Source organism: Chiloscyllium punctatum, chromosome 4 (assembly GCF_047496795.1).
Source record: "Chiloscyllium punctatum isolate Juve2018m chromosome 4, sChiPun1.3, whole genome shotgun sequence".
Classification (NCBI taxonomy): domain Eukaryota; kingdom Metazoa; phylum Chordata; class Chondrichthyes; order Orectolobiformes; family Hemiscylliidae; genus Chiloscyllium; species Chiloscyllium punctatum.
In genome coordinates, this window is record NC_092742.1 from 73786854 (window position 1) to 73812634 (window position 25781).

General features: G+C 40.7%; 1 protein-coding gene across 8 annotated transcripts in view; it reads right to left on the reverse strand.

Annotated features, from left to right (window-relative positions):
• The window catches only part of dph6 (diphthamine biosynthesis 6), a 321719-nt gene that overhangs the window by 156257 nt on the left and 139681 nt on the right, over positions 1-25781 (reverse strand). For 7 of the 8 annotated variants that reach the window (XR_011960472.1, XM_072569025.1, XM_072569024.1 and 4 more), the window contains exons 9-11: positions 9702-9846; positions 3962-4084; positions 1647-1776 (exon numbers count right to left, since the gene is read on the reverse strand). Coding sequence is in view for 7 of the 8 variants with exons in the window: in XM_072569025.1 (XP_072425126.1) it covers positions 1647-1776; positions 3962-4084; positions 9702-9846 (398 nt within the window). In the remaining variant the exon portion in view is untranslated. Of the gene's footprint in view, positions 1-1646; positions 1777-2749; positions 2838-3961; positions 4085-9701; positions 9847-25781 lie in introns of those variants that run through there. The other variant, XM_072569031.1, reaches the window with a different exon arrangement.

Below are 25781 nucleotides of genomic sequence, written 5' to 3' on the forward strand. Positions count from 1 at the left end.
TCAAGAGTTTTGAGTAAAGTTTAGGAAAATGAATATGAGGAATGTTGGATCAAATGATCCTACTGAATGGTGAAGCAGGCTCAAGGGGCCGAATGAGCAATTCGTGTTTCTATTTCTTATGGTCTTATAGTAAAGAGGAAAAAAATGCACATTCAATTATCAACTATCTTGTGAAAATATTGAAGCCTCTTTCTCTGTCAGCTTATCAGTAGGTGGTGTGACCAGGAAAGTAAATTCAAACACAGGAAATATAACTGGGAGAGATCAGGGCTAAATTGATGAAGGCATGCAAGTTCTGGTGTTTTATGATCTTTAAGGACTATAATAGAACAAGTTGTATATGTTGTACAGATTTGCTGTCACTGTGTAGAGGGCAGCAGAGTAGCAGAGTGGTGAGCATCACTGCCTCACAGAGCAAAGAATCCAGGTTTGATTGCAGCCTCGGATGACTCTGTGGAATTTGCATATTCCCCCTCCCCCAAAGTCTACGTGGGTTTCTAACGGGTGTTCCGGTTTCCTCCCACAGTCAAAAGATGTGCAGGTTAAGTGGATTGGCCATGCTAATCCCTGTACTGTCCAGGGACATGTAGGCTAGGTGGGTTATCCCTGTTCTCATAACTTGGTAACCATTTAATATCATCCTTAAGATCTTTGGGATGTTACCTTGTGCATGGGAGCGCTACCATCTGCAAGTTCTCATTAACAGCATTAAAGCATTCTGACGTGGATTTTACCAGTGGGACTCTCTCCTTAACAAGACTGAATGCCACTATGCTACATGGGTGTCAGCGGTTGAAGGTGGTGGATCACTGCAACCTTCCCAAGAATACTTTACAGTGGACCATAAATACGAGTCTAACAAGTGATAGCCATATGCTGTGAAAGGATGTTAAAAAAAGAAGTGATGCACTGACAAATTTTCATTAAATTTTAATTCAATGCACATCTCCGTTATTATTAATCCCCTCTGATTCAATGTTAGGGAGAAAACTAGATTTCCTGAAAAAAAACAGTACCTTCTTTCCAGAACAGACTTTCTAGACATATGGATTCCAAAATGTTTGAAACGACAATGAATACAGGTTTAGATGGATACTAATAAATGGTCTTATCTGCAGCAATCACTCCTGCATATCCACCAGAACCTTATCAAATACCTCCAAAGATGAACATGGCTCTATTTGCTTTGAAGAGTGATTAAGCAGATAAAATTATTTAGTAAGCATGATCAGATCACTTACAAATTGTGAAAAACCAATGAAAATGTTGGCAGATTTCTCCTGTCAGATCATGGCAGTAATAAGGGCGGAATATAGTACACTTTGTTTGATAAAGCCCATTAAGTGAAATATTGTACTCCTCTTTCAGTAGGACAGGATCAAGAATTACTATCGGCACTCTGACAATCCTTGTTCTTCTCTTGTGACAGTAGTTCAGTGAACTTTGATTTTTTGAATAGCTTTTGAAAACTACTACATATAATTTAATATTCTGTTGTCTAATTTGTGGAATTCACCCAGTAACCCAGTACATATTTTTCCTTCTCTCACCTTGCTAAGTATTTCTGCAAGCTAAGAATGGTCATGTGCACGAAACAGTAAAACAAAGCAGTCAAAAGGGCTTATAACATTTAATGAATATATTACCTTGCAGGTGGATTTAGATTGAAGTAGGACTCATAGATTGAGTTTATGATTCCAAAATCTCTCATGTTCTTCACATACAGATGAAGCAGAATGACGTCTGATAACTCGTACTCTTTCGTTGCCAACTCCGCTAGAACGAAAGGCAATCAGCTTTCAACCAAAATAGTCAAAGTTTTATAATAATATATTCTGAAGGAACCCTTATCATTAAATTTATTTTCTCTTCCTATTCTGATTTAGAAAGAGTGCTACTCAATTCTACATTGATGTTAAACATTTATTTAGATAAGTGAACACTGCCATTGAAGAAATCTGCCACAAATGTGGAACATATTTATGACAATATTCATCTTTATTTCATATAAACCATCATACTGTAAATGTCAGTTTAATAATTCTTGATAAGCATTCTGTGCCACCATAGCATGCTAGTTTTACTTTGTCAGTTTTTTTTGGAGTAAGAAGGACTTCAAGGAGTACAAAGATATGTTTAGAATGCATGTAAATAAATGCCCGAAGTGTGATGAATAATTTGTCAAGCTACAAGTTGAAATAGACGTGTGAGAATATGATAGAGTGACAATAATGAAACGTGGTTTCAAATGGTGACTTACTGGTGCTTTATATTCATGGATCTGTTTGAGAGACAGAATGAGGGAGAGATGAGGACATTTTCTTTCACACAGCGAGCAGTTAGAGTCTAGAATGCACTGCGTGGAAATGTGGAGGAGACAGGTTCAACTGAGGCATTCAAGAGGACAGAAGATGATTATTTACACAGAAGCCATGTGTAACATTATGCAAAAAGGCTGGAGAAAGATACTGAGCCAAAATTCTCAGAGGATGAGAGGAGATGGATCAAGTGACCTCATTCTACGTTTTAGCAATTCTGAGGTTGTGAGTTAGTGGAGAGGAGAAGAGGAGGAGGAGGCAATGAGAGAGAAGGAAAGGGAAAAGGAGAGATAATCTGCAGGAAAATCACAGTGCTTTGCACGAATACAAAGTGGTACTACTGAATGACTTCACAACTCAGTGTCGAGGGGGATAATGTTAGAGTTAAGGGTAAGGAGGGGAAAAGTTGTGAACTATATCCAAGAAACTTGCTTTACCAATTTGCTCTTGGTTCAACTAGGAGGGAGGCTTTGTTGAATCCGATGTCGGGGAATGTCGTGAACCAAGTAGATCAAATGTCTGCACAAGAACAGTTGGGTAATAATGATCACAAAGCATAAAACAAATTGTGATGTTATAGACCAATAGTTACTTGCAGTACAAAAGAAGGTCACAAGGTCCCTGGATTCTACTGGATTAGTGGTGCTGGAAGAGCACAGCAGTTCAGGCAGCATCCAACGAGCAGCGAAATCGACGTTTCGGGCAAAAGTCGATTTCGCTGCTCGTTGGATGCTGCCTGAACTGCTGTGCTCTTCCAGCACCACTAATCCAGTATTTGCTTTCCAGCATCTGCAGTTATTGTTTTTACCCCTGGATTCTACGCCAGCTCTTCTTGGAAGAAACCAGTCAGTCCCATTCACTCGATCCATTCCAAATATATTTCCTCCAATTTCCCACTGAATCGGTAAACAAAGCTCTTTCTCAAATCCTGCCTGCATCCTTGCCCAAAACTTAAAATTTCTGTCTGCTAATCTTGAACCAATAACGAATGCGTACATATTCTTCTAATCTTAGATACCTTTACCAAATCTTCCCTCAATCTCCTTTGCATCAAGGAAAACAATCCCAGCTTCATCTACCTAATAATGTAGCTATGACTTCCTATCACTGGAACAACTTTGGTAAGCTTCCTCTGAACTCTCAGATCCTTCCTAAGGTTACGGTGATACAGTAAGGGAATGGGAGGGACTGGATTGCTTTACAGAGAACCATGAAAAGGGAATTGTTTCCTTTCATCCTGTTATAACTCTACAAGTTAACAATTTTTACTCTAAATCCCAAAATGTGATTAGGATAACATTGATTGTTCAATTTACAACAGAGAGAAATTAAATTTGGATATATTGTAGTATGCTTTGGCTGTAGTTTTCCAAATATATATCATTGTCACACACATTACTACATCAAGAAAAACAGGCTGCACAGACCATGTTTCACAAACAAAGGGTCAAATTTGTATCTTAGTCAACGGCACCAACGTATTGTTGTGATGATGAGGACAGTGATATTTTACAGAACAATGCCTCATTTAGGTGGAAAGTTGTTTAAGGTTTATTTTGCTGAAATAACAAATTATTTTAACATCTGAGAATGAGTGGAAGCACAATACTGAAATGAGAAAGGAGAAAGGATAAAGGAAATACCTTGAAGTAGGGAGAATGTCTGCCTTGTTGCATCATTAATGTTTTTCCCTTCCATGGGAAAATGTGTTGCGCTAATCCACTGGTACCCATTTTTTGTGCTCCCAGACCAATGATTCAACATGTCTGAAAGAAAATAAATGACAAATTCATAGAGTATCGAGCAAATATATACAGAATGGTGAATTCTTCTGTTATTCAACATTGGAAATCATTTCGAACTAAGAAATACCCCATCTCAGAGTTGAAAAACCCGAAGCAGCAATTTCAAAGTCTATGTACATGCTCAGTGTTACACACATACTAACTGACAACATGCAATGACTGGAAACAAATGATGACTACTCTACAAAGATGGTTTTTGGAGCTGTGCAATTAATTTACTAAAACTGCATTGTGAAACAGTTCTATTATAACTAAGTTCTTATTTTAAGGGAGCTTTAGGACTTGAAGGTGCTAACCTATTTATGTAAAACAGTCTAAAATAAGTAGTACAGTATATAAGCATCTTGAGCACTGGTAACAATATTGGTCAACAAAATGCATCTGCCTTATTGGCCATGTTTCATGCCTTACCATTTAGTAAGTAACGGTTATCCACACAAGTGTCAGGCAATGACCATCTCCAACAAGAGAGAGCATAACAATCATCCTTTCATATTTGACAGTATATCATCACTAGATCACCCATCATCAACTCCCTGACGAGAAACTGAACTTGACCAGCCATATGAATAGTTTACAAGAGTCAGACTGGGAATTCTGTTTCATGCAACTTACCTCTGGATTCCCCACAGCTTGTCCACCATTGACAAGGCACAAGATGATGAAATTAGCCATTACAACACTCATGAAGCTTAATGCTATTCAGGACAAATCAGTCTGCGTGATTACATCTCATCCACCAACTCCAAAATTTACTCTCTTCATCACTGATACACAATGGCAGCATTTACCATTTTGAAGAGTGAGGGCAGTAGATACATGGGAACCACTCACCTGCAAGTTAATCTCCAAGCCATGCATCAACTTTGAAATATATTGCCATTCCTTCAGAAGTGTAAGATAAAAACTCCTGGAATTCCCTTTCTAATAGTGTATCTGCAACCCATGGATTTGAGTGGCTTAAGAACGTGCCTCACCACCACATTCTTGAAGGTAATAGGGGCAGGCAATGATGTTGGCCGTGCCAATGACACTCACATGTCATGAAAGTATTGAAATAAAATGCAATGTAATCTAACCTGTGTACAATATGCAATGCAACTGAACACTTCAAACATATTCAAGGATTAGCATGCAATCTTAGCAACGAAATCAACAAAAATGTTCTACAATAAACATGTTTTAAAAAATTAAACACTTCTGATAATAATTTTCTTAAAATTGGGGAAATCAACTCTTTACGAAATGTGAAACTTCATGCTTTCTATACTTTGTTTAAATAAAACCTTATTGACAGGTCCTTTCTTAGAAGATTTAAACTGCATTAAACCATGGGCACCGGAACCCCTCCAGTAGGTTATCCAAATTGTTGTGCATCAAGTGAGAACTCAACATTGACTACTAGCAGGCTCCTTTGAGCTCTGGGATCAATCACAGCTGAGCCCTCATCCTGCCCCTGCTCAATTCCTGCACGTGCTTACTTTGCAGCAAGACTTGCTTGCAAGAATTCTAGCTGATTTTTCCCCTCATTTGCACACTTAGGGCTTAAACACCCATTGCTTTCATTGTGAAACCAGCTAAATTGTGATCCATCAGGAATTAAATGTCAACTTATGGATCTAGCTCGGAGCCACGTCATACAGCACCACCTGAAAAACTTTTTTTTTTAAGCAAGTGGAATCTATTGTATAATAACAGCTTCCAATTTCTACCAGCAAAGCTATTCCCCATTCCTCCTCTTAAATTTTTATGAAGTTATAGACAACAACATATGGACATATTGTATTAATACACAGAATAATAAAATAAAATCATAGAATCCCTGCAGTGCAGAAAGAGGCCATCTGGCCCATCAACTATCCAAAAAGCATCCCACTCCCCCACCACCCCACCTTATCCCCACAAACCTGCATTTAGTACAGCTGAACGACTTAGCCTGCACATTCCTGGACACTATGGAGTAATTTAGCATGGCCAATCCATCTAACCTGCACACCTTTGGATTGTGGGAGGAAACCGGAGCACCCAGCTGAAACCATGCAGACACAGAGAGAATATACAAACTCCACACATTCACCTGGGGCTGGAAGTGAACCTAGCTCTCTGGCACTACGAGGGAGCAATGCTAACCACTTAGCCATCATGCTGACCAATTACACATATTACATACACACGATATATTTGTAATGCATTTGGAAATTTACATACTACTTTCGATTGTGACAATATTTAAAAAGTAAAATTCTGGGGTCTGTATTTGAACTTTAAGTGAAATGTAGTCAGATGCCATGTTTTTCTGAAAAGATGTTCTACAGTCTGTGCTGTTACTCATTTACCAAATGCAACATTTTTTCTCACCTTTCCACAAAAATCCCTGCAATTATTATTATTTTTTAAAATTCACTTGTGAGATGTGGAGGTCGCTGTTTGGCCAGAATTTTTTGCCCATTCCTGGTTGCCTTTGAACTGAGTGGCTTGCTAGGCCATTTCAGAGGGCAGTTGAGATTCAACCACATTGCTGTGTGTCAGGACTCAGACAAGGTGAGGATGGCAGGTTTCTTTCCCTGAAGGGCATTAGTGAATGAGATGGTTTTTCCAATAATCGACAATGGTTATCAATAGATTCTCAAGTCCAGATTATTATTGAAGTCAAATTCTACCATCTGCCATGATGGGATTCGAACCCAGGTCCCCAGGACATTAGCTGAGTTTCTGGGTTATTTGTCTCGTGATGATACCACTAAACCATCAGCTCCCAATGCAAACGGAGCGGAATTTTTTCATATTATTTCTAACTGTGTTGTGTGGTGACTAACATGTCTCCCCCTCTCACCAACCCACCACATAGATTGTCATGGTTTCTCCATCAAGAAACTAACCACCCTTCTTGCCTGTCATGGTGACCAGGTAAGTGTTGAGGCCCCTACGTGGATATTAATTGACAACATAAAGGCCTCAATTGCTGGCAAGTCAAGAAAATCATCATGGACCTTCTTGCCCTGCACTTAATTGCAGAGGTGGCAAGAGAGGGTTGAGCTTTTCTCCAGTCCAACTCGTATAATTATCTGACATCTTGCCACGTCTCTTATCACCTCCAGGAAGGGAAAAAATTGCACCCATGGTTATTTGTAAAATGTATTCCTTGAGTTTATTGAGTAGGTCATGGTTGGACTAATGGAATGGACATGCATGTGACAGCTGCAGGTTAATGTGGATAAGTGTGAAGGGATTGGGAGAAGCAACACATCTAAATGGCACCTTTTTGAGGTTGTTGCAAGAGTGCCTGGAAGTTACATTTACAAGTTTATGAAAATGGAAGAATAAGTTAAGAAGGCATGTAAGCAAGCTGATGGGATACTGTCCGCTCTGCTATAACAAGTGTTTTGTTAAGACAAATTCACTATTACATTATTGATGAATTGGGGACACTGTTTCCAAAGCATTAAGGTTTAAAGCAAATATTGGCTATGATACAATTCTGGCCCCATTAGTTTAACTGGTGCTGCTACCACGCAATTTTCTTATAACACGGTATTGTATGAGAACAGAAATGCCACATTAAAGCAGAACTGACTGTACTCGAGTTTGTAAATAGCAATGTTAAATACAAAAGCAAGATGTTATACTAAACTGTAAATCCACAGTTCAGCATCAGCTGGAGTTATTATGTACAATTATGGACTCTTCAGCAAGAATGTTGAGGCCTTGATAAGGTATTCAATGAAGTAAGTGTTGTATAAGTGCAAGATAGGGACTCAAGGAGTTATAATATTATTTTAGCATGGATAGAAGACTGATTAACAGACAGAAAGCAAAGTGTAAGGCTAAATGCTGTATTTTCAAATTGACAGCTATGACTAGTGGAGTGCTACAAGGGTCAGGACTGAGTCTCAACTATTTACAATTTACATTAATGATTATGATGAAAAAAAACACAAAATGTAGCCCAATTTAGCTTGGAATGTAATCTGTGCAAGGACAAAGATACTGTAAAATGTTAATAGACAAGTGAGTGGACAGCAAGGTAGCAGCTTAAGTTTTACGTTGGAAAGTGTTAAGCTATTTGATTTGGTAATACGAATAGATAAACAGAATTCTTTGAAAGGTTTATGATGTTGATATTCAGAGATTCAGATGTATGCATACAAGGGACCAAGTAAATTACGATGCAGTTAAAACAGGCAATTAGGGAGGTAAATGGCACGTTGGTGTTTACTGTCCTGGGAACAGAGCATCATGGCACGACACAGCTACAATAGTATAAGGCCTTAAGAAGACCTTACATGGAGAACTATGGCTCGATCTGGTCTCCATTTTTAAGGAAGGATATGCTTCATTGGAGGTAGTACAGCGAAGGTTCATGAATTTGTCCCCAGGGATGAGAGAGCAGTCTTATGTTGAGAGGCTGAGCAAACTGGGCCTATACTCTTTGGTTTCGAAGAATAAGAGATGATCTGATTGAAACCCGCAAGATTTTGAGGGTACTTGACCAGGGAGCTACAGAGGTTGCTTCCCCTGACTGGGGAATCCAGAATAGGGGAGCGTACAGCATCAGGGCTAAGGAGAAAACTTTTACCCAAAACGTCGATTCTCCTGCTCCTCGGATGCTGCCTGAGTGCTATGCTTTTCCAGCACCACACTCTCATCAGGACGAAGGAGGTGATTTAGAGTGGAGATGAAAACAAATTCCTTCAGTTATAGAGTTGCAAACCTTCAGAATTTTCTACCCAAGACGATTATTGATGTTCCATAGATTAATATATTCAAGATTGGGATAGATAGATTTTTGATCCCTCAAGGATTCGAAAGCTGTGAGAAGTGTGGAGAAAGGTTGAGCCAGAAAAACATCCATAGTTATACTAAAAGGTGCAATACATCAAATAGTCAACTCCTACTCTATTTAGGTTTCTACCTTTTATGGAGGATGATACCAGGGGTATGTTTTGGTAAAATGAATAAGGAGAGGCAATATAAACCAGATGGTAACATTTTAAAGAGGCAACAGGATCAGAGTGACCTGGGTGTGTCGGTGTTTAAATACTTGAAGATAGCAGGACAAGTTGAGGACGTTGCAAGAAAGGCATTCAGCTTCAATAATAGACACAAAGAGTGCATAACAAGAAAGTTATAATAAAGCCCTGGAAAACTGTGTAAAATCATGAATCATAGTGACAATGTAAATAAGGCTAAATTATTTCCAGTGATTGAATGGTCACTAATCAGATTTAAAATCATTGTCAGAAGAACTAGAGGACAAATGAGAAATGTCTCTAGATGTAGGGTTATGATCTGCAATGATTTTGTCTTAAAGAATGGTGCTATCAAATTCTATAGGAACTTTCAAAGGTGATTAGACAAATTCTTCAAGGGGTTAATTTTCTGAGCTATGGGAAAAGCTGGGGAACAGGACAAAATTGGACAACTCTTTCAAAGAGCCAGCACAGGAATGATGGGCCAAATGCATGTTTCTGTGCTGTGACATCCTATGATTCCACATGAAACCATATAACTAATGCATTTTCTTGATTGCCTATTTATTATGCCCCAATTTGCTGGTACAGATGAGTCATAAACTCACCAATATCAGATAAACTACTTGAGGTGAGATTCCAAGTGATCTGTGGTTTTGACATGTCTCTATTGTCCTCTTTTTCTACACTACTCTTCTGATCACAGCAAGACAAACAGGGCTTCCTTTCAGCAAATGCTATGCTGGCTGGTATCTGCAATAGAAAGAAAAAAGTTAAAAGTTAACTACCTCTTCACAAAGTACACAGAACTATACTGGGCTTAATTTTAGCAAAGCTAATTTTAACAGCAGGGCACCATTGATATACTGCTTTCATTTTCCTGAACATTCGGGCCAGAGGTTTGAGGGAAATGATTGCTGAGCCATTAAAATCAAGCAGCAGCAGGCTGATGCAAAGGAATCAAGCTAACTATCCAGGTAAGTGTCCTGAAAGAGAAATCCAATAAGAGGAGTACAGGGGAGGAGGGCCACTGCTCCCTTGGGGAGCACTCCTTCACCTCCTGTTTCATAGGAAACCATAAAAATACTTCCTTCCTGCCTGCTTTCTGCCTGGAAGCAGAATTAAAATTGGTCCCGTGGTTTATATGGGTTTAGAATTTGTCTAAATTCCAGAAATTATAACGTGCCTTTTTCATACAACATAGTTTTAAAATGTTGACATTTCGAAATTTACAGAAATGTTGACCCCATGTGTTGTGCACTCAACATGTCTACAAAATTAAAGAACTATGCTGCATTGTTATAATTGCAAACGTCTGCAAAGATTGTAATATGAGATTCCTTATCAATCTTCTTCGATTCTGTCTAGCTTGAGAAATACCTATAAAGTATCAGAAAGCTGTCCATAGTAATTTTGTACAATATACATATTGTAACATATGGAGTATTTGAGCTAAATACAGATACTGCTTTAGAAAATAAAATTAAAATAACTTTTCCCAGTTGAGTTCATACATTGTTGAAAAATGTCACTCAGATCTATGTGGTTTAGTCAATACAAGAAAATACAAAAATGGGATATCTCTTGGAGTTTGTATATTCTGCCTGAGTCAGCGTAGATTTCCACTGGGTGCTCTGGTTTCCTCCTGCAATGCATTGATGTGCAGGCTAAGTGGACTGGACATGCCAATTGTCCTTTAGTGTCCAGGGATGTGCTGACTAGGTGGATGTGGGGTCTGGTTGGGATTGCTCTTCAGAGGGTCAGTGCAATTTTGATGGGTCGAAAAGCCTCTATCTGCACTGGAGGATTCTATGATTCTATGACATAAAAAAGCTAAATTTTGTAATGCTGCATTTGAAGTTTAAATTCATGTTTCCATTGACCCGCTGCTGCAAATATCTAATTCATAAGTCATTTTTAGTATACAAATTGCAGATTTGGAAACTGAAATTTAATAGTAGAAAATGGGATAAATTCAACTGAAGCACATGGACTTGAGGCCATGTTATTTTAAACCGTTTAAGCACTTACTTTTCAGCTTGATGCAGGGAGAGTACTGAAGCACAGGAAGTGACAAGGCAGCACAAGTGTTTCTGTTAGCAGCCTCCAGGCAGTTATGGTAGGAGAATTCCTTGGAAGCCATTGATAGTGCAGTGCCACTGGCAATATGGTAAAGGAAGTATTTGGTTGATACATTTGAGAAACATTGGAGCTCACAAAAGCCCCCGGAGAATTGTATACTCTCTGTGAAAGATCTGAAATTGTCCTTATGGATAGATGCTACTGCTTAGTCTTAGGAATCCAGTGGAATACAGTCTCAGGGGAAGAGGTGGAACTACCTGGATGTGAGTACTCTTTGAGGCAGTCTGTGATGGAACAGCTTTTGAAAGATGTCCAAAATTAGAACTTCAAAAGTAAAGAACTGGAATGCCTTGTAACACAAGACAGGTTTTATTGAACTTTGGTTGCCTACAGTTCCATTTGCATCTGGGTGATATCTGTTTTGAATGCATTGGACATTTAAAGTACAGTCCCTTGGCCTTTCAATGTCAGTTTGTACGGTAATCAATAATTACCTCACATGAATCCTGAATGTTATACACTATGCTGTATACACCAGATTGTTCTGCAATTATATCTTTATATAATACTTAATTTGTTCCTTCAATCACATAGATTTGTGTGGAATTATTCTCTTATTGAGTACCAGAGATCTCACACTTTTTCTATTTCAAAGAAATCAAAAATTATTGGTGTCAAAAAGTGTGGTGCTAGAAAAGCACTGCAGGTCAGGCAGCATCCGAGGAGCAGGAGAATCGACGTTTCAGGCACAAGCCCTTCATCAGAAATGAAATAAAATTATTTGTTTCTGGTCGGTCTGTAACATAAGTTTGATATACTCATCAGGGATCAAAATACTGCACATGACACAGGCTGTGGATGATAAAAGATCGTGTTCAAATTTAAGCAATCAGACTAAGTAAAGCCCTTTTCATGGCTAAAGTACCCAAAATTTCAACAGTCAAACAAACAAATAAGAGAGTGAATTGTGATACCTTACATAAGAACATAAACAGATACAAGGGTAGGTCATTTAGTCCCTTGAACCTGGCCCACCCTTCTATAAGTTCATAGCCTCAACTCCATTTTCATGCCAGCTCCTTATAGCCCTCAATTCCTCAATAACTCAAAAATCTATCTACCTCCTCTTTAAATACTTTCAGTTTTCTCACCTCCAGAACTCTCTGGGGTAGAGAATTCCAAATATTCATTTTTCTACACTCTAATGAAAAAAGGCTTAACCAGCTTCGCCATCCTTGATCAGTCAACCCTTCATCCCAGGAATCAGCTCAGTAAGCCTTTTTTGAGCCATTTTCAATATCACTGCACCCTTTCTTAAATCCAAGGACCCAAACCATACACGTACTTCAGAAACAGCATTACCAACACAGTCGCATCAAAACCTGCCTATTTTTAAAATCCTAACCCTTGGCACTGAGAGGTTGCTGCAAGGCCACTGCGTGTGCAGGGACTGACATCCTGTTCTGGCTGCTCATGGACCAGGCTACATATCAGGATTGTTCATGTTCTCTCTTCGCACTTACCTGGATGCTCAAAGCTTCACTGTCTTGCCTATTAGCATCGGTCACACATCTAGGCCAGCTGGACTTGCAGGTAACAGCTCAATCAAGAGGGTAGACATCTTGCTGGACTGCTGCATGCGACATCAATCTCACGCCAGCAGCTTATGTGGCAAGCACACTGTGCACATAGTAAGTGAGCAGTCATGCCTCAAAGTCTTAGGAACTAGACCTCACTGATGTCCATGGAGGTACCTGACAGTCAGGTGGACCAGGGCAGCCTCCAATATGAATCCAGGGGGCTAGCCATTCTCAGGATTTTGCTCAGTGTGTTCTTGGTCTGGGGTACTGTGTATTTGGAGCCTGGGACAGTGAATCATGGTCAGTCCTGTGTCTCCATACTAGCAAGTGCAGAGAATAGGGCTAACGTGAGAATGGTGTCAGCTGTATACACCTCGTTTACCTTGCTTCCTGAACGGACATGAAGTTGGGCATCATGCTGGGACAGTTATATTTAAAGCTAGACAGAGACTCACACACATGTATTGCAAAAACAATCAAATGATAAAAATGCAAGACTTTATATACAGTGCCCTAAAAAGGTTTTGGTTTCTTTCTTGCTCTCTCAACCCTGAAGGTTGAGGGGGAATTGGAAAGGAGAATTGTGAAGAGTATTTGTAAGGCGGGACTGGGGTGAGTAAACACAGTAAAGCACGGAAAGCATGGATGGAATTGATGTAATGCAGGAGGGCCGCTCTTCCCTGGCTTCCAGGGAAAAACAGTGTACATACCACACACATAGCTTTCAACACGCTCTCCTAACCCTCAGGTTTTGTGGAGGATCTCCATGCTAGAGCCAATTGGACACTGCTCAGCTTCAACTTCCAAAGGTTGGGTGAGGGGCAGAGTTGGAGGTAGTGGGCTTGGTCACTGCTGGAGTGTCTTGACAGGAGTCTCAAAGAGGCTATGTTAATGGCTCCTCCTCTGCTGGGTGCCTCCTGGCACTGCCCTGTCACCATGTGAGGAAAGCGCACCAGGAGTGGGATCCAGGTTCCCCAGCTCCCTGTCTCCATACCTTCATTCCTGAGGATCAAGGCTAGGGTGATGCAGTGCAGGTGAATGCGTGTGTGCAGCAGACCCCGAGGGTGCTGGACCTGGCAGTTCATGGCAGCCCATAGCCATGGAAAAGGACAATCAGATTTTTGTTGGGCCCCCATAGCGAGGTTACAATCCTGCAGCAGTGTTTGAAGGACAGTATCAGTGAGCTACAGTCAGAAAACATTTCTGAGCTTCTGGGATGACTGGCAGAGAGGATGCACTTGGCTTGCAACATCTGAAATGGTGTCAGGCTGGCCTTTAATTGTAGACTCTCAGGGTGTACTGGATAGATACAAGTCTGCACTGCATCACTCCAGCTACTGGTCCTCCAGTTGTTACTTCCTGACAAGGAGATCAGACAGTACCAGAATCTGTAATTCCAGAAGGTTCTGCCAGTGGACAGCACTTCTGGCATGATTGCCACATTTCTCCGTGTGACTTGCGGAACATCACACCTCCACTGATAATTAGCTCAGATATGTGCAATGATGTTGAACAACTGGCCCTTAACATTGACGAATATGATTTTGTCCAACAATAATGCCATACTTTAAATGGCAGAGGTGAAATAGCCGTAGAAACACTGAAAGCAGCTCCATTTTATGTCTAACTAATTCACCCACGGCCTAAAAAATTTAAGACAATTCCACAATTATAGTGTGGAAAAAACTCAAGTAGTTCACCCAGAATACCCCTTGGATACTTAGTAATAAACTTTTTGCAATAAAGTCTCAAACATCAATAACACTGAGCAGGTTAATATACTCTTTCAGTTCAAAGCATCATTTTTTTCCCACAACAATGCCAGTTCCAACAATAGGGGCCTCAACTTAGTGACCGATAATACAGTCCTGAACAGGGTGCTTCCGCACTGACTTATATATTACTGAATCAAGAAAACTCCCCCTCCTAGCTTACAATCTCAAAATGTTAATTTTGGGGACATTCCCAGCCAAGAGAAATGTCTCAAACCACATTAATGAAGCTTTTCTAGGATCGAAGGAAAGTAGGGCTGAGCAATAAGTAATCTTGTGACTTCACATTTTCAGATGGGTGAGGAGCCCAGTCAAGTACGACAACAGAATGACAGAATTTAAATTGAATGTGGTATAGTGAGGATATAATCGCTATGTCTAAGTAGAAGATATCTCTAGCTATCCACCAAAATGATGAAAACCTTACAACTTAAATAGTCATTTATTTTCAACAAAGAAAAAAATGCAGTATCCTAATGTAACAGAAAGATAATCCACTGGGCATTAGTTCCAGAACAGCTGATGCAATTAAAGGAAGGTTTGGAAGGATAAGCCAGATGGACAAGCATCTTTCTCCTGCCCTAAACATTTTGACATTATTAATAGGAAAGGTTTATGAGCCCTTTTCCCATATTAGCCTTGTTCGTGGAATAGCTAGTGTCAAATGGCTTAACAACTGGAACAACCAACAGAAATGACAAATGACAACCTTAGTCTTGAAATTCATACAGTATTTAAAGAGATCATTTGGCTTACTGAGTCCACACTGACGCTCTAAAGAGCTTGCCATCCACGTCCAACCTGTAATCCTGCATTTACCATGGCTAAGCCACCTTGCTTCCACATCCCTGAACACAACTGGGCAATTTGCCATGCCCAATCCATCTAACCTGCACATCTCTGGACTTTGGGAGGAAGTTGGAGTACCTGGCCGAAACCATGCAGACATGGGGGGGAATATACAAACCCCACGAAAAGCTGGAATCAAACTCAGGTCCCTGGTATTGTGAGGTAGGAGTGCTAACCACTGAGCCACTGTGCCCCACGTCTGACAATTTCTCCAATTAAAGAGAAAAGCGGTGGTAACTGATACAAGTTGACATGGAAGTCAACTAGATCATTAACAAAACCTTAGTCTAATGCTCCATAATTCCTATGCGAACAGCATATGTCTTAATTATTTCTACCAAATCGCCCTATTTACAGGCACCAACGGCCCTTCTAAAAGTGGGTCCTGAAAAATAGTTGAAACAAACTACTGGTATTATGTGAAAGCACAGAAACTTTATTAAACTGAGAAGTCACTTGAGACAGCTTTCCCTCCAATACTGCAGATATTGGTTCATTTTTTTAAGTTTGTATTCAATATTTAAAGCTGGAATTCAGGACAGAGGAGGAAGTTCTCGGTAATCTGTGGTTGGAGAATCTTCTCAAGGGGGAGAGGGAATTCATTGTACACATTGGAACCAATGGGATAGGAAGGGCAAAGGATGAGATTCTGAAGGGAGAATGTAGAGAGTTAGGCAGGAATTTAAAAAGGAGTAATTTGTGGATTACTCCTGGTGCTGTGAGCTAGTGAGGGTAGGAATAAGAGGATAGAGCAGATGAATGCATGGCTGAGGGCTGGTATGTGGGAGAAGGATTTACATTTTCGGTTCATTGGAATCTCTTATGGGGTAGAGGTGACCTGTACAAGAAGGACAGATCACGCGTGTGTGTGTGTGTGTGTGTGTGTGTGTGTCTCTCTCTCTCTCCCTCCCTCCCTTGGTAGAGGGGGGGAGCGCATAGGTGGTGGTGGTGGGGGAACCCAGGGAGATAGTGAGGAAGGAGATCAATCTGAGACTGGTACAGTTGAGAACAGAAGTGAGTCAAACAGTCATGGCAGGCAGGAACAAAGCAGAAAACAAGGTAGGACTGATAAATTAAAGTGCACTTATTTCAATGCAAAAGGCCGAACAGGGAAGGCAAATGAACTCAGGGCATGGTTAGGAACACGGGACTGGGATATCATAGCAATTACAGAAACATGGCTCAGGGATGGACAGGACTGGCAGTTTAATGTTCCAGGATACAAAGGCTACAGGAAGGATAGAAAGAGAGGCAAGAGAGGAGGAGGAGTGGTGCTTTTGATAAGGGATAACATTACAGCTATACTGAGGGAGGATATTCCCGGAAATACATCCAGTGAAGTTATTTGGGTTGAACTGAGAAATAAGAAAGGGATGATCACCTTACTGGAATTTTCCTATTCCCACTAAGAGTCAGTGGGAAATTGAGAAAAAAATTTGTAAGATCTCAGTTATCTGTAAGAATAATAGGGTGGTTATGTAAGGGATTTTACCTTTCCAAACATAAACTGGAACTGCCATAGTGTTAAGTGCGTATAAAACAATTTTCTGATTCAGTATGTGGATGTACCTACTAGAGAAGATGCAAAACTTGACCTACTCTTGGGAAATAAGGCAGGGCAGGTGACTGAGAGTGTCAGTGGGGGAGCACTTTGAGGCCAGTGACCATAATTCTATTAGTTTTAAATAGTGATGGAAAAGGATAGACCAGATCTAAAAGTTGAAGTTCTAAATTGGAGGAAGGCCAATTTTGACAATATGAGGCAAGAACTTTCAAAAGCTGACTGGGGGCAGAAGTTCACAGGTAAATGGACAGCTGGATAAATGGAAAGCCTTCAGAAATGATATAACAAGAATCCAGAGACAGTATATTCCTGTTAGGGTGAAAGGAAAGGCTGGTAGGTGTAGGGAATGCTGGATGATGAAAGAAGTTGAGGGCTTGGTTAAGAAAAGAAAGGAAGCATATGTCAGATATAGACAAGATAGATTGAATGAATCCTTAGGAGAGTACAAAGGCAGTAGGAGTATAATTAAGAGGGTAATCAGTAGGGCAAAAGGGGACTTGAGTGAGCTTTGGCAAATAGTTAAGGAGAATCCAAACGGTTTTTACAAATACATTAAGGACAAAAGGGTAACCAGGGAGAGAATAGGGCCCCTCAAAGATCAGCAAGGCAGCCTTCGTGTGGAGCCACAGGGGATGGGGGAGATACAAAACGAGTTATTTTGCATCAGTGTTTACATAGTGTATATTATGGAAGATACAGAATGTAGGGAAATAGATGGTGACATTTTGAAAAATGTCCGGACCTCAACGGGTGAACCTCTGTGGGAAGCTAGGGAAGTGACTGCTGGCCCCTTGCTGAGACATTTTTATCACTGATATTCAATGTGAGGTGCCGGAAGACTGGAGGTTGGTTAACATGGTGCCACTGTTTAAGAAAGGTGGTAAGGACAAGCCAGGGAACTATAGACCAGTGAGCCTGACATTGGTGGTGGGCACGTTGTTGGAGGGAATCTTGAGGGACAGGATGTACATGTATTTGGAAAGGCAAGGACTGATTAGGGATAAACAACATGACTTTGTGTGTGGGAAATCATGTCTCAAAAACCTGATTGAGTTTTTTGAAGAAGTAACAAAGAGGATTGATGAGGGCAGAACAGTGGATGTGATCTATATGGACTTCAGTAAGGCATTCGACAAGGTTCCCCATGGGAGACTCGTTAGCAAGGTTAGATCTCATGGAATACAGGGAGAACTAGCCATTTGGATATAGAACTGGCTCAAAGGTAGAAGACAGAGGGTGGTGGTGGAGGGTTGTTATTCAGACTGGAGGCCTGTGACCAGTGGACTGCCACAAGGATAGGTGCTGGGTCCACTACTTTTCGTCATTTATATAAATGATTTGGGTGTGAACATAAGAGGTACAGTTAGTAAGTTTGCAGATTACACCAAAATTGGGGGTGTAGTCAATATCGAGGAAGGTTACCTCAGATGGAGCTTAATTTAGATAAATGCATGATATTTGGGAAAGCAAATCTTAACAGGACTTATACACTTAATGGTAAGGTCCTAGGGAGTGTTGCTGAACAAAGAGACCTTGAGTGCAGGTTCATATCTCCTTGAAAATAGAATCGCAGGTAGACAGGATAGTGAAGAAGTTTGGTATGCTTTCCTTTATTGGTCAGAGTATTGAGTACAGGAGTTGGGAGGTCATGTTGCAGCTGTACAGGACATTGGTTAGACAACTGTTGGAATACTGCGTGCAATTCTGGTCTCCTTCTTATCCAAAGCATGTTGTGAAAGTTGAAAGGTTTCAGAAAAGATTTACAAGGATGTTGCCAAGGTTGGAGGATTTGAGTTATAAGGAGAGGTTGAATATGGTTGTTTTCCCTGGAGTATCAGAGGCTGAGGGAGTGTCCTTATCGAGGTTTATAAAATCATGAGGGGCATGGATAGGGTAAGCAGACAAAGTCTTTTCCTGGGGGTAGTCCAGAACTAGAGGACATAGCTTTAGGGTGAGAGGGGAAAGATCTAAGACAGACCTCAGGGGTATGCAGAGGGTGGTACGTGTATGAAATGAACTGCCAGAGAAAGTGGTGGAGGCTAGTACAATTGCAATATTTAAAAGGCATCTGGATGGGTATATGAATAGGAAGGGTTTGGAGGGATATGGGTCAGGTGCTGGCAGGTGGGACTAGATTGGGTTGGGATATCTTGTCGGCACTGACAAGTTGGACCAAAGGGTGTGTTTCCGTGCTGTACATCTCTATGACTCTAGTTCTTTATCACAGAGGGTTATCAAGGCTGGGTCACTAAGTATGTTGAATGCTGAGATACACAGGTTTTTAATCATAAAGGGAATGGACAGTTTGGGAAAAAAGCAGGAAAGTGGAGTTGAGGGTTATCAGAACAGCCGTAATTTCAATGAATAGCAGAGCAGACTCCATGTCTTCATGGCTTTCTTTTGCCCCATGACAAAATTCCACATACTACAATTAGATAAACTATGGATTAGTCTGTTGTACAAACGTATCTCATTGAGGATACGTTTGGTCTTGATGCCATGAGAAATCCCCTTGTCCTTATCTTACGTGTACCTTGGGACCCTTTTTGTCTCCCACCTGAGAAGGCTGATGAAACCGCTGTTTAATATCTCACACTAAAAGTATACTTTCAGCTGTGCAGCACACTCTCAGTCTTGTGATCTCATTGACCAAACTTACCATCAGATAATTGTCACTTTCCAAGAGGTTGAAATTTGGAATGCATTTATTTCGATGTGGGTTATACATGCTCCATCATCACCCGAAAAATGAGACTTAGCATAAACTGCAAATTTCTTTATAAATTTAATAGTGAATTTAATATCACGTAATGATGATGCCCTGACTATGTGAATACCCATTTAAATGGAGAGGGAATGGTAGGTTAATGTGAGGCACGGGAATTACTGCCAAGTGTTCAATTTGTTCATTACATTTAATGTCTTGCATAGAATGTTTCAACCTTCCACAGCTCCCAAACCAAAGTTCCTTCTAAGCACTAAGCGTTTCAGTCTACAAATCATATACCAAAGAGCTCCAACACTGCAGAAAGTAGTTATTATTGCTGTGGTCCAGTCCAGATAAGATTTTTAAAAAATACCCTATGTAAATTGATACATGGAAGATTACAAAAATGCCTGGTTTTCAGACAGCCAGATTTGAAGCATGCTATCTATAGAACGGGCTCCCTTCAGATTGCCTGTGTTGTTAGACACTAGTTAAGCTCCTACCATTTGTTTAAGGAAATGCAAAACAGAGGAGAATTGAGGTCATGAATGACTGCAGTGCAGACTGAGAGTGTGCTGCACAGCTGAAAGTATACTTTTAGTGTGAGATATTAAACAGCAGTTTCATCAGCCTTCTCAGGTGGGAGACAAAAAGGGTCCCAAGGTACACGTAAGATAAGGACAAGGGGATTTCTCATGGCATCAAGACCAAACGTATCCTCAATGAGATACGTTTGTACAACAGACTAATCCATAGTTTATCCAATCGTAGTATGTGGAATTTTGTTGTGCATAAATTGGTTGTTCAATTTACCAACATAAAAATAAGTGATTACAATTTTAACAACAGATCATTTGCAATGCAATGCTTTGGGAAAATGCAGAAACTACCAAAATTATTGCTATTTTCCTTCAGTACTACAGAGAACAAGTGAAACTTAAAACTTCCTCAACTTTAAATTTTATAAAGCAAAATATAAAACAAAAATTACAACTTTACATGCCATTTTCTGTGGTCCTATCTATGAACATGTCCAATAAAAGGGACATGAACTATTAAAATAAAATGATAAATATCATTTAAGTGGTCTGAGATTCACTGGAGTAATCTCCAAAAAGTGCTATATTTATCGTGTTTTCACACTGTAACCTGAAAAATTAATGAATACCAGAGCCAGTACCTGCGCTCTATCGGTCATTAACCATCCAGCACTCTCATGCCTGACTTTGATAATTTATTTTTTGTCACAATGATAATTAATCAATAAGCAATATGAGCTACTACTAATGAGGAGAGGATGTCATTATCAATTAATAAACGTTAATACTGAAGACAGAGACTATAACTAGTGTGGACAGGTGTTTTGTGGTGCACTGGTCGTGTCCCTGCCTGACAGCCAGAAGGAAACCGTACATGAAGGACGGGTTGCACCTGAACTGGAAAGGGACCAATGTCCTTGGTGGAAGGTTTGCTCGAGTTGGTCAGGAGGGTTTAAACTAGTATGGCGGGGGGGTGGGAACCTGAGCTATATACCGGTGGTGAGAGTTGATGAAGACAAGGCAATAGCAAGAGGTAGCGCAGCCAGTGGGAAGGAATTTCCTGGGAAAGAACCAAGGGATCGGTTAAAGTGTGTTTGCTTTAATGCAAGGAGTATCAGGAATAAAAGTGATGAGCTTAGAGCATGGATAAGTACCTGGCGCTATGATGTCGTGGCCATAACAGAGACGTTGGCATCTCAGGGGCATGAACGGTTGCTGGATGTTCCAGGGTTTAGAACATTTAAAAAGAATAGGGAGGGGGCAAAAAGAGGAGGGGGTGTAGCACTGCTAATCAGAGAGGGTATCACAGCTACCGAAGTTATCATTGTCGAGGAGGGTCTGCCTACTGAGTCAGTATGGGTGGAAATTAAAAACAGTAAGGGAGCAGTCACCTCATTAGGAGTTTACTACAGGCCCCCCAATAGCAGCAGGGAGATTGAAGAAAGCATAGGTTGGCAGATTTTGGAAAAGTGTGCTTGTAGTAGGGTTGTTGTAATGGGTGACTTTAACTTTCCCAATATTGATGGGAACCTCCTTCGAGCAGATGGTTTGGAAGGAGCTGTTTTTGTAAGGTGTGTTCAGGAGGGTTTCCTAACTCAGTACATTGACAGGCCGACGAGGGGAAAGGCCATTTTGGATTTGGTGCTCAGCAATGAGCCGGGGCAGGTGTCAGATCTTGTGGTGGGAGAGCATTTTGGTGATAGTGACCACAACTGCCTCACATTCTACATAGCTATGGAGAAGGAGAGAAGCAGGCACAATGAGAGGATATTTAATTGGGGAAAAGGAAACTATGATACTATCAGACGTGCGTTGGGAAGCATGGACTGGGAGCAATTGTTCCATGGAAAGGGCACTATAGACATGTGGAGACTGTTTACGGAACAGTTGATGCGAGTGATGCACAAATGCGTCCTCTGAGACAGGCAAGATGGGGTAAGATAAAGGAACCTTGGATGACGAGGGTGGAGTAGCTTCTCGTCAAAAGAAAGAAAGCAGCTTACGTAAGGTGGAAGAAGCAAGGGTCTTGCTCAGCTCTAGAGGATTACAGGCAGGCAAGAAAGGAGCTCAAAAATGGTCTGAGGAGAGCCAGGAGGGGCACAAAAAAGGCTTGGCAAGAAGGATTAGGTAGAATCCAAAAGCATTTCACACGTACGTAGGGAATAAGAGAATGATCAAAGAAAGAGTAGGGCTGATCAGGGATAGCATAGGGAACTTGTGTATAGAGTTTAAGGAGGTAGGGGAAGCCCTAAATGAGTTTTTTGCTTCTGTCTTTACTAAAGAAAAGGACCTTGTAGTGAATGAAACCATTGAGGAGCAGGTAAGCATGCTGGAACAGATAGAGATTGAGGAAGCTGATGTGTTGAAAATTTTGACAAACATTAAGATTGACAAGTCGCCAGGGCCAGACTAGATTTGTCCTTGGCTGCTTTGTGAAGCGAGAAATGTGATTGCTTCGCTGCTTGCGAAGATCTTTGCATCCTCGCTCTCCACTGGAGTCTTACCGGAGGAATGGATGAAGGCAAATGTAATTCCTCTCTTCAAGAAAGGAAATAGGGAAATCCCTGGCAATTACAGATCAGTCAGTCTCACGTCTGTCTTCTGCAAGATGTTAGAAAGGATTCTGAGGGATAGGATTTATGACCATCTGGAAAAGCATGGCTTGATTAAAGGCAGTCAGCACGGCTTTGTGAGGGGCAGGTCATGCCTCACAAATCTTATTGAGTTCTTTGAGGATGTTACTAGACAAGTTGATGAGGGTCGAGTGGTGGATGTTGTATATGTGGACTTCAGTAAGGCATTTGATAAGGTTCCCCATCGTAGGCTCGTTCAGAAGGTCAGGAGGAATAGGATACAGGGAAATTTAGCTGTCTGGATACAGAATTGGCTGGTCGACAGAATACAGCGAATGGTAGTGGAAGGAAAATACTCTGCCTGGAAGTCAGTGGTGAGTGATGTTCCACAGGGCTCTGTTCTTGGGCCTCTACTCTTTGTAATTTTTATTAATGACTTGGAAGAGGAGATTGAAGGGTGGGTTAGCAAGTTTGCAGATGACACAAAGGTTGGAGGTGTCATTGACAGTATAGAGTACTGTTGTAGGCTACAGCGTGACATTGACAGGAAACAGAGATGGGCTGAGTGGTGGCAGATGGAGTTCAACCTGGATAAATGCAAAGTGATGCATTTTGGAAGGTCAAACTTGAAAGTTGAGTACAGGATTAAAGACAGGATTCTTGGCAGTGTGGAGGAACAGCGGGATCTGGGTGTGCAGGTACATAGATCCTTTAAAATTGCCACCCAGATGGACAGGGTTGTTAAGAAATCATATGGTGTTTTGGCTTTCATTAAAAGGGAGATTGAGTTTAAGAGCCATGAGTTCTTGTTGCAGCTCTATTAAACTTTGGTTAGACCGCACTTGGAATACTGTGTCCAGTTCTGGTCGCCCTATTATAGGAAAGATGTGGATGCTTTGGAGGGGGTTCAGAGGAGGTTTATCAGGATGCTGCCTGGAATGGAGAGCTTATCTTACGAAGAGAGGTTGACTGAGCTCGGACTTTTTTCACTGGAAAAAAGAAGGGAGGGGACCTAATTGAGGTGTGCAAGATAATGAGCGGCATAGATAGAGTTAATAGCCAGAAACTTTTTCCCAGGGCAAAAATTGTTAACACAGCTTTAAGCTGTTTGGCGGAAAGTAGAGAGGGGATGTCAGAGGTGGGTTCTCTATGCAGGGAGTTGTGAGAGCATGGAATGCGTTGCCAGCAGCAGTTGTGGAAGTGAGGTCATTGGGGATATTTAAGAGACTGCTGGACATGCATATAGTCACACAAATTTGAGAGTTCGTACATTAGGTTTACCTCACATGAGGATCAATGGTCGGCACAACATTGTGGGCTGAAGGGCCTGTTCTGTGCTGTACTGTTCTATGTGTTCAAGATTCACCTGCTCCAGAAGTGTGTCATAACATGTCTTAATGGATTGATTTAAATATCTACCAGTACTTCACATTCACTTGGATGCCTGGTGTATAAGGATCATTAAAACTGTTTTCGAGAGTACCTGTGGCACAGTGCTTGCACCACTATTTCAGAATCAGGAGTTTTGGGTTCAAGTCCCGCTCTCCCCCACCCCACCCCCCGGAGGTGTGAGAAAACATCTCTGAACAGTCTGATTAATATAATATCTATCACTGGATTGGAAATGCTGCGCAACCATTGACTTCATTACATTTATACTCTCACTTATTAACATTTTTTTCTTATCTACTGGGCTATCTGCAACTTACTGTCCTGGTTTTCACATATCTTTAATTGGAAGAAATACTCCAATACATTCAAAAGTGCAATTCAAATAAATTGTATGCAGACCAAGCTTTCCCGTATGAAATATTTACTGGAGCACTACATTATATGACTTTCAAGAAACCTACCGAGTGTTGTGAACTGTATATACAGTGATCAGAACAGGAAGCCTGCTTGGCCTCAGCACCAAATATTTGAAGCAACTGAGGAATCAAATCTACTTTCACTGTGAACTAATGTTGACCTATGGTACCGTTACAACTAAGAAAAACCTACTAGCATACTGCAGAAAATGCTCTTTTGAATTAAAAACAGTAATTTTGTGTCAGAGAAAGTAAAACTTTATTTTCCAAAAGGAGCAATATCTTTTATAAAAAGTTAAGACTATCTGAAATATATTTCTATGGACTTTTTAATCTTGAGGGTTCAACATATAGCCAAATAGATGAATTTTAGATAAGGATGAAAACTACAGCAAACTGTATGGATTCCTGCAATCGGGGAAACACAGTTGGATAGCAGATATCTTGCAATACACAACAAAGTTCAAACCAAAAGAACTGCAAACTAAGACAAAAAAATCACTGAATATTCCAAATGTATGATTTGCAATTTCAGATGGCCTTTTGTAATTTCAGGATCCAGTTTTGTATTTGCTAAAGGTGGAATTAAAATAGAGGTGGAAGGCACTTCGATCCAAACTTCTTTCATAATATTAAAAATTAGTAGCAGACCTAGGTTATTTGACCTCTCACCTTGCTCCTCCACTCAACAAGGTTCATTTGGGTTTCAAATTCCACACTCCCATCTACTCCTGATAACCTTCGATTTTCTTGCCTAACAAGAATCTACATAGCGGCATCTTAAAAATGTTTAATGACCATGCCTCTGAGGCAGAACGTTCCCAACAAAATGTTCTTTACAACAGGAATTTATATGCTCATTACATTACAAAATATTCTGGTTGTTAGGAGATGTTGTTACAGGGTAGGTCAGCAGTCAGCCAGGGTTAGTTTTCAATAGCTACCCAAATGTGGAGCAGGATTTTAATTCTTTAATGTTTCCTTGGCATTTAAATAAGTTGGAGCCCTCCAAAATCTCCAACTATAACTAAAAGTTTTTTGAAGAGTTCTAGACACTGGAAAAATGGTACGAAGAAATTTCTACTTTCCAGGCAATTCCCACAGAGTGAGTTGCAGTGGGCTTTCTGCACATTTGCTGCAACTCTCATCTATCCAGCACAGACAACTATCTGGTTGTCAGAATTTCTGGGGCAGAAATTTCTAATGAACCAGTG